Source organism: Mus caroli, unplaced genomic scaffold (genome assembly GCF_978045245.1).
Source record: "Mus caroli unplaced genomic scaffold, Mus_caroli_1 scaffold_8, whole genome shotgun sequence".
Classification (NCBI taxonomy): Eukaryota; Metazoa; Chordata; class Mammalia; order Rodentia; family Muridae; genus Mus; species Mus caroli.
In genome coordinates this window covers 61923123-61933250 of record NW_028227263.1, presented here as the reverse complement: position 1 = coordinate 61933250, position 10128 = coordinate 61923123, and the positions used below count along the sequence as shown (strand labels likewise).

At 44.5% G+C, this 10128-nt stretch overlaps 1 protein-coding gene across 1 annotated transcript; it reads right to left on the bottom strand.

Moving 5' to 3' along the window:
- Window positions 1-4659: 4659 nt before the first annotated feature.
- Window positions 4660-6834, bottom strand: LOC147002945 (protein CDV3-like). Its single transcript, XM_085841583.1, has 2 exons — window positions 6045-6834; window positions 4660-5341 (listed from the first exon to the last, which is right to left on the bottom strand). Exons 1-2 carry the CDS (start codon window positions 6740-6742, stop codon window positions 5191-5193), a joined length of 849 nt encoding a protein of 282 aa, XP_085697709.1. The 5' UTR covers window positions 6743-6834; the 3' UTR covers window positions 4660-5190.
- Window positions 6835-10128: the final 3294 nt, after the last annotated feature.

Genomic DNA, 10128 nt, shown 5'->3' with positions numbered 1-10128 from the left:
TTCCTCTGCTTCCCAAGTGCTGGGATTAAAGGCGTGCACCACCATGCCCAGCTTGTGTTCTTTATATATATATTGAATATTAGCCTTCTATTGGACATAGGATTGGTAAAGGTCTTTTCCCAATCTGTTGGTTGCTGTTTTGCCTTATTGACAGTGTCCTTTGTCTTATAGAAACTTTGCAAATTTATGAGGTGCCATTTAATTCTTGATCTTACAGCACAAGCCATTGCTGTTCTGTTCAGGAAAATGTCCCCTGTGCCTATATCTTCGAGGCTCTTCCCCAGTCTCCCCTCTATAAGTTTCATTGTTTCTGGTTTTATATGGAGTTCCTTGATCCACTTGGACTTGAGCTTTGTACAAGGAGATAAGAATGGATCAATTTGCATTCTCCTACATGCTAACCACCAGTTGAATCAGCACCATTTGTTGAAAAGACAATCTTTTTTCCACTGGATGGTTTTAGCTCCTTTGTCAAAGATCAAGTGACCATAGATGTGTGGGTTCATTTGTGGGTCTTCAATTCTATTCCATTGATCTACCTGTCTGTTGCTGTACCAGTACCATGCAGTTTTTTTTAAAAATCACAATTGCTCTGTAGTACAGCTTGAGGTCACAGGGATGGTGATTCTGCCAGAGGTTCTTTTGTTGTTGAGAATAGTTTTTGCTATACTGTCCCGTGCTATTGTCCTCACCTGCAAGAATGTGCACGGAACACAGGATCCTTCTGTAGCGATTCTTTATTGCATATTGATGAGGTAGACAAAGAGCCTCAGAAAGGTGCTGCTTATATACACCCTGGCGTGGCGTGTCCACGCCTGACTGGTCGCTTATCCACGATCTCATAGACATGCCCCAGGGTGGGCAATGACTTGGCGCGCATTTACTCTAGCACATGCGCACACGCTTGTTCTTTGTTTAGGTGGCATAAGGCACTGCGGAAGCCGGCGCCATCTAGTGATGGCAAATGTTATCACAGCTTTCCACATCTCCCCCTTTTAGTTTTATTAAAACGAGGCTGGTCTAGGCCTTTGCAGTTACGTCCATCTGCTGTGGCTCCTTGTTTTAGGTCGTTCCTCTAATGTCACAGCCTTACCCGTTATCGGGTAACCCTATCACCACCAGGCCCCATGGTCTTAGGTTGGTCTGTGCACGAGGAAACTTGCCCGTCTCTGGATACCACAGTGCTGCGTGACAATAACTGCTAGATGGCCTAGGGTGAACTCTACAAAAGAGGCCAGCCAAAAAATGAATTAGTGGGGAAATCATGATCACCCTATCGCATGCAATGAGGAAACCTCAGCGATGCACAAGGGCTGATCAATGGTTGTTGAGTCTCTCTCATCCCAGTGCAATGGATCCACAAATCCGTGGGGTGCAAGAGCAGAGAACTCAGATGCCGACTAATTCTTGAGCATAGATAACCAAATTTCAGGGGAGGTGCCTTGCTCTATGGCAGCAAGTGCTTGAGCAATCACTACCTTGTCACGTCTCTGTTGAGATCTGAGTTTGCAGACCAACCATAGCATGAACACTAATCCACAACACAGGGCTGCACCAAACAGACCCACCTCCACCCATTCTTTGAAGTAAGAAAAAACTGAATAAATCCAGGAAGAGAGTCCTTCTGTCAGCGACAGGTCCACTCGTGTTGAGTTGATAGCCAACACTGCTGCCCTCAAAGACTCAAGAGTCTCGTCAAATCCTTCTGACCAGTTTCCTGCAAGATACAATGACAATTGCCTAGATAAATCAGCTGCTCGGGTAAAATTTTCATACTGTATGCTAGTAATGCAGAGTGCCCCCAGCTTTTTTTCACATCCCATTTGGGCAAGTTGAAAAAGAATATCCAATCTTTCCTCTACCAGATCGAGGCGTTAGTTAACAACCGTTAATCCGCCCTTCAACTGGGCACTAGCAGAAGTATGAAAATTAACAGCATCTGCCACCATGGCTGATAATTGATTTAGGGCTGTGTCTGTTTGGACTGTGGTTGCCATGGCAATTCCAGCAGGTGTTGCTGCATTTGCAGCAGTGGAGATTGCCACCACAATGGCTGCAGTTATACCGAAGTCTCTCTTCTGCCTGAACAAGGACAGGGTAGAAGGGGTCTCCACGGGGACAGGAACCCACCACAGGACTCTGGCAACCATGGTACGACTATCCCATCTTGAATTCCAGCACTGTGACATCCAACAGGAATTATTGGAACAATCTTTAAATGAATCATTTGAAAGAATAAGCAAAAAGGGGGGATAAACACAGACTGGAGCAGGTGAATAATTCCGATTTACAATGGTTCTATTGAAGCCAACAAATTTTTCAGTAGTATTTACGAATGATTGGTCGAACCCGTCCTGTCTTAGCATGGTGCCAGTGATGATACCAGTAAAAGATGCTTTTCCGGCTGTATCACCCCGGATAAAAGCCAAGGTGTTAAGATCTGTACAGCTACCATTAACTCCACAAAGTAACCACTTACGGAAAGGATTCATTCTACTTTCCTGCAGGAAGAGTCCCTGCTTCATAACCAGTTCTTCCCCTGGATCTAGCAACATATTGGGGGAAAAGGAAAAGGTTCTACCCTGATCTGCCCAGGGGGTAATGGAGGATTGACAATCAGACCAGGGCGGGATAATTTCCTCTTCATCCTCCCCATTGCAATGGGGGTTTATTCTAGGCTGACAAGGATGTTCCCTGTCTGTAAAATTAGGTGGAAGGAAGGTACCATTAATCCAGATTGCTTCTTGCAAAAAATTATAATTATATTTATCCTATTTCTCCCTACACTCTCCTATTGATTATTCACCCAGTCTGTACGTTTTCCATTAAACCACCCCAAGGCTTGGCTTGTGAGCTGAATGCAGTCTCCTCTTTGGTCAAATTGAAAGCAAAGGGAACCCTGTTCAGGTAGTGAACGATTCTCTCCCAGTGGTGCCCAGGTAGGATCATATGGTAGGTATGGCAGATCCAAACTTTTATTGGTTGTAAAGAATTTGGGGAAAACAGGTGCATCATGACGGACAGGCATGGGCTTTGGGAAGGCAGACAAAATTTCCCATCTGTATTCTCCCAATATACTAGGAACCCAAATCCACAGAGGCAGCACGAGGGCTAGAGGTAGTTTTTTTTTTGTTTGTTTTGTTTTTTTTGTTTTTTTTGTTTTTTGTTTTTTTTATAGGTTTACTGTTTATTCAATGTTAAATGTTACAGAGTTCTTACACTGTCGGAACCATGCCTGAGAACCCAAAGAAAGAAATGGTGCAATGGACAGCCTCATCCACCCAGACAGTGTATTAAAACTTGATTCATACGCAGTTTGATAATTTCACAATCTTAAAAAATAACAAGACTTGGAATTTACATCTGCTGCAGTTCTTCAGTGTTCCAGTACAGTATGCCATTAAACAAACCTCATCATGTTTCTGTTCACGTCTTAAACCATAACCCCAAACAGAATTTGTGTTTGTGTGTCACGCTGGAGTAAAGCATACTTTAAGGGAAGTTTGTGGCTCAAGGTGTGAGATTTCTTGTTAACGTTTCTGGTGCCCTAATGAACTAAGAAGCTCAAGCCTCTAGTCACCCCACCTCCTCCTGGCTGGTTCAGATCATGCCAACATTATTGCTCTGAAGTGGCATACAGTCTGGTCAGGTGACACTGGCCTCCACCTCCTGCTTCCTACACTGCTGCCCTAAATCCACTAAACATGCTCTCAAGCTGGGAAAAAATCCATTTCCTGTTCCACTCCTGTCAATAGTGAGCAAGTCTGAACTGTGTTTGGCAAAGGGATTCATTTACAGAGAAACCCAGGCACTAGTATTGTATCACATAGTCATATGCCAACATAGAGTATGTGTACTGACCCATCTGTAGTGACAAAGTAGGTAACTGACAGGCTATTTCAGAAATTTAGCAGTAACCTAAGAGCCAAGTACTACTAGATAGTTAAATTGAAATTACTAACAACAGAAGTGCTACATTACTGGCTATTCCCCTGCCTCTCCAAGTGATTACCAAACATACTCCCAAGGTGAATGTCAAGAGCTGGCTAAACAATGAATAGCCCATAACCTTCACATTTGGGGCACACACAGGATTTATCAGACACCATGCCAGATTCATGCGAAACTTGGTGTTTTGCTCCTGTTGCTTTGAACTGTTAAAAGCCAGGTCAGTGAAACCCTCTCCTCCAGCAGTGAGCAGACGCCACACTCCGTCCACAGCAGTTCAATTAGACCTGATTAGGAGGCTTGAGCAGCACCTGGAGTGCAGCGGATCCGCTGTCCTTTATATGCATCAAAGGCTATCTGGTTCCACCTAAGGATTGGCAAATTCTCAGGGCACTTCACAATTCCAATGCTTCTTTCAGACTATTTCTCCACACACTATGCCCTTAAAGAACTTACTCCGAGTCAAAGCAAGGCCTTAACGTGGAACCGAACAAGCACTATCTGAATGAAAAATTATTCAAAGAAATAAGACTACCCCCCACCCACTCCCCATTTGGTGGACCCGAGTTTGGTTGAATTAAATCCAGTTACCGCATACAACTACAAACTTAAATTATAAATCATAAGCCCCACACAGATGATCCAAATAGATCATTTCTGACAGCGGCTTGTTCCAGGGAGTCTAACATAGCCACAGCCTACAGAGTTTGCCTTAGGATGGGCACAGAACAGGTTAATTAAGGTCACTTAACTCTTCGTCTTTTACAGCGGATCAGAACCCAGATGGCTGACTTCTGAAGGCTCTCTGACAGGAATCCAGTAGAGTTGGTTTCAAGGTTCACACAGACACTAGTAGCTGTAACCTTATGTAGAAGATGTGATCCACATGAAATCCACAACTAAGGGCAGCAAATCTGAGGTAGTCAACCTTGCGAAGGCTCAGTATCTGAACATAAAGATGTTTGAATGACCACTGGCTGCAGGTTTGGTTTTATACGCAGAGCAACTATGGAAACACTGTTGAATCTAATTCACAAATATTTAAGACAATGAAACACCCCTAAATCCAACACACATCAAGATCAGTCGTGACTCTTGAACTTCCATAGTGCAACAGGGACAGTCACTGGACTTGAGGTCTTCAGTCAGTCACTGTAGATCCAGAAATCAAAACGATGAATGGCTGTTCTTGGTGGTTAGCTGTGGTCTAGTTGCCTTGGAAGGCTTAGCAAAGACCATTCCTTAGCTGTACTGTGTGTGGCTGTACTTCTGATTCTCAAGCACAGCATACTGGTTGTCTAGCTGAAGTTTAAGGGCCTGGTTTTTTGAAACCTCCTCCCTATCTCTATTTTTGTGTCTTACTACTTCAAAGCTCTTCTCCATTTCTTTATCCCTAAGGGAAAAGAAATGTAATCAGTAAATATTTCCTCTTCACTAGGGAATTTTGAAAGTACTCTTCCTCGAATTAAAAAAAAAAAAAAAAAAAAAAGACCTTAAGTATAATCCTGGAGAGACAGGAAGAGAATACAAAAATCCTTATCAAACCATTTTAAGGCTTCAATTGAACAGAAAACATGTAATACTGTACTGAAGCTCCAAGGTCCCATCTTCTGAATATTCTGGGACCAACTTGAAAACAACCAGAAAGAAGCTGTATAATGACATTCCTTCTAAGACTCACTTCTAAGTTTTCGCAGTTAGTAGATAATATGTCTTTATGCATAAGGGCAACAATTTCCTCATTCAAGTAATGTTCTCATCATTCAACAATTTCTCCTCCCTTTTGCTTTGGGGGAGTGGTCTGATTAGATCAGGTACAGAAAGATGTGTGTGGCAAGTCACTGCTCTCCCAGAGTCCCCCACATGTGAGGACAGAACGGAGAAGCAAGTCCAAGTAGAGGTCTAAATTCAAGCCAGCTGTGCTCTCAACGAGGTGAAAAGGCTGGGATTTACTTTAAAACCACCCAAAAAGTTTTCCATCTGATGCCATTTACATTTCTTCCCACTTTATTTACTTTTGAAAATTCATGTCCCTAATAAGATGTAGATGTGCCATATGTGGTCATTTAACTTCAGGTAGTATTCATTTTAATTACCTGTTCCGGCTCTCTACATGCTTGGCAGTGGACTGCAGGGATGGGAACTGCGTGTCACTGTATATTTCCGGTGGTCCTTGTGGCGTTTTCCTTGTTGTGGTTAGCCTTGCCCCAGGAGGCCTGTATACACCACTGGGCATTGCTGTCTCCGGGGTTTCTGTAACTGTTACTGGAGCAGGAGGCGCTTGTACCGGAGCGGTTTTATTCCAGGGACCTGAAGATTTTTCTGCTCCACTGCCACCTCCACCTTCTTCCCAATTATCTCCTGGATCTTCTCTCTTCTCATTATCATCATCTTCCTTTTCACTTATTTGCATTGCCTGAACTCTTAATCCGCTGTAATCAACCTCTCTTTGCTCAAATTCTTTCCACTCATTTTCATCCTTCGTTATGGCCTTGCCGGCGGGGCCCGCGCTCCCGCCGTCTCCGGACCTCGAGCTCCCGCCGTCTCCGGACCTAGCACCAGAGCCCGAGCTCCCACCGTCGCCCGACCTGGAGCCGGAGCCCAAGCTCCCGCCGTCGCCCGACCTGGCACCGGAGCCCAAGCTCCCGCCATCGCCCAGCCTGGAGCCCGCCGCTGCGCTGCTCCCGCCCGCGCCGCTCGCCGCGTTGGCCGCCCGACTGCTCCGTTCCTTCTTCTTCTTCTTGTCCCTCTTGGCGAAGAAGTTGTCCAGGCTCCGCTCCTCGGTCTCGGCCATGGCCGCGGTCCGGATGGGTGGGGCCGGCGGAGGGCGCGGCGCTCGCGGCTCCGAGCTCTGGGTCAAGGCCGGCTGTGCGCTCAGGCTGCCGGGTGCGGTGTCGCCTCAGCCCCGCGGGGTCGCCGAGGCGCGGGCGGCAGGGCGGCCGGCTCCCCCGTGCTCTGGCTAACGACGGCGCGTGCGGGAGGAAACGAGGTAGTTTTTGAGGGATCCATCCAGGAGTCATTTTCAGGTGTTAGAATTCTTCGTGTCAGTTGTTCCGGCAGCCAGAATGGGTTGTCTTCTTCCTGCGGGAAAACACAAACAGCTCCCCTGGATCTTATTAAAATAGGATCCGGGCCTTTCCAGAGACCAGTCAAAACATCTTTCCATTTTACCATCTCTTTTGGCCTATCAGGCTCTGAACAGTGACGTTTGGCCGCAGTATGGCCTTGGGCATCAAGATTTAAAAAATTAAGAGTGAAGAGTGCCATGGAAACAGCTACTCTTGGTACTGAGGGTAGAGCTTCCTCGACTCCCCCTTTTTGTTTAATTAAGTAGGACTTGAGAGTGCGATGGGCATGTTCTACAATGCCCTGCCCTTGAGGATTATACGGGAGACCAGTCAGATGAGTCACATCCATCTGGCGGCAGAACTGTTGAAATTTTTGAGAAGTATAAGCTGGTCCATTGTCTGTCTTAAGGAGTTTGGGTTTTCCCCAAGCACTCCACGCCTCGAGGCAATGTTGAATCACATTCGAGGCCTTTTCTCCTGTTAGAGGTGTAGCAAACATGATGCCAGAGCAGGTATCAATAGAAACATGTAGATACTGAAGTCTTCCAAAGGAAGAGATATGAGTAACATCCATTTACCAGACCTGTAAAGGCCTAATGCCACGTGGGTTTATTCCCACATGAGGGATAGGTAAGAATTCACAGCAATTTTGGCATTGAGTAACAATTTCTCTAGCTTCTTTTCTAGTTAATGCAAAGTGGCGGCGTAAAGTTTCAGCCGTCACATGAAATTGTCTGTGAAATTCTTTTGCAGCTTCTGCCTGGGAAGACAGAGCAACAGTCATAACCTTAGTGGCTTTGTCCGCCAGATCATTTCCCAGAGACATAGGGCCAGGGAGGCCTGAATGTGCCCTGACATGAGTGCTATAAACAGGGAATCTTCTATTTAATAAGACAAATTGTATTTGTTGAAAAATGTTGGCAACTTTACTGGAGGGTTTTATTACCCCAGCTGTCTCAAGGAGATTAACTGCATTAACTACATAGGAAGAATCAGACACAATATTAAGTGGTCCTGGGAAGGCCTCAAGAACCTCCAGTACCACTAAACATTCCACAACTTGAGGTGAGGTTTCATTATATTGCTTAGATACTATTTTACCATTAGTCACATAAGCACCTATACCAGTTTTTGATCCATCAGTGTACACTACAATCCCATCTGTGAGTGGGCTCTTGGCTGTAACTTGTGGAAACACTATAGCCTGACTCAGGGCAAACTGTAAGATTGGATGCTTTGGTTAATGATTGTCAATCTGTCCTGAAAAGGAAGTGACTAAAATTGCCCAATCATTAAAAGTAGCTGCCAAGGTCTGAACTTGTGCAGCAGTATAGGGCACAATCAAGAAATTAGGGTCTTAGGCCGGGCGTGGTGGCGCACGCCTTTAATCCCAGCACTCGGGAGGCAGAGGCAGGTGGATTTCTGAGTTCGAGGCCAGCCTGGTCTACAAAGTGAGTTCCAGGACAGCCAGGGCTATCAGAGAAACCCTGTCTCGAAAAACCAAAAAAAAAAAAAAAAAAAAAAAAAAAAAAAAAAAAAAAGAAATTAGGGTCTTGTCCAAAATGAGTAATAGCTGCTTTTATCCCTCAAAGCGCAAGTTGCGCAACTGCATTAGGATACCAATCTATTATTTTAGCAGGAGATGCATTTGCATGAACCCATAATAAGGGTCCATTTTGCCACAAAACCACTGTTGGTAATTGGGCTGTCTTAAAGACACATAAATCAAAAGGTTGTGACTCATCAATGCGCTGTAATTGAGCCTTTTGCAAAGCATTTTCTACTGTCTGCAAAGCCTGATTGGCGGCAGGAGTAAGGACCCTAGGGGAAGAGATATGAGAATCCCCTTCCAAAATATCGAATAAAGGTTTCAACTCAGCAGAGGAAATCTTTAAAAATGGTTTCAGCCAATTTATATCTCCCAATAATTTTTGGAAATCATTTAAGGTATGTAAATGATCTCTGCGAATCTCTAATTTCTGAGGAACTATTTTTTCAGGATACATGATCGATCCCCAAAATAAGCCAATATCTGCAATTTGAACCTTTTCTGCAGCAACTTGTAATCACCACTGCCCCAATGTTTTAATTAAAATTGGATATGGAATCTGTAGTATTGTTAAATCTTTATGGCACATGAGGACATCATCCATATAGTGGATCAAAAGTAGGGAAGGAAACTGGTTTCTTATAGGTTCAAGGGCTAATTGCACATATAATTGGCACATAGTGGGGCTATTGGCCATGCTTTGAGGCAGAACCTTCCATTGAAATCTTTTATCAGGTTCAAAATGATTAATAGCTGGTATAGTAAATGCAAATCTCTGTCTGTCTTGTGGGCACAAAGGGATGCAAAAGAAGCAATCCTTAATGTCTATAATTATTATCTTCCATTGCTTAGGTAAAGCGGAGAGCAAAGGTAGCCCTTGTTGAACCGAGCCAAATAAACACATCTGTGCATTAATGGCTCTCAAATCATGGAGAAGTCTCCATTTTCCTGATTTTTTTCTTTATCACGAAAATAGGAGTATTCCATGGTGAAGTAGAGGGTTCTAAATGACCAAGATGCAATTGTTCATTAACCAACTTAGTGGCAGCTTCCAATTTTTCAGAGGATAGAGGCCATTGAGGAACCCATATGGCTTCCTCTGTGAGCCAGGGTATAGGCATAGAATCCTCAATGGCCCTTAGGAAAAACCCAGGCCCTGCCTTCCTATATTACCTTCTTGTGGGACTGGTTCTAATCTTCCTTGCTCTTTTCTTCCCAATCCCTTCCCTTCCTTGTATCCCATTGTCTTCATAATTCCAACAGCTTGTTGAGAATACTCATTGGTTAATGTTAGTCCTAGGCCATGTAAGATGTCTCTCCCCCAAAGGTTAACAGGAAGAGGGAGGACATAAGGAATGAACCTTCCTGATTGGCCTTCTGGAGCATGCCAGATCAAGGAGTGTGAGCTGATAGTGGGACTGGCCTCATACCCTAGTCCTTGTAAGGAATGGTGAGTGATTGAGATGATTGAGTGACAGGCCATGCCTTAGGCCACCAACTGGAGGAGATAATGCCCTTATCAGTCCCTGTATCTACAATTCCCGTAAAAGTTTTCCCTTCTAT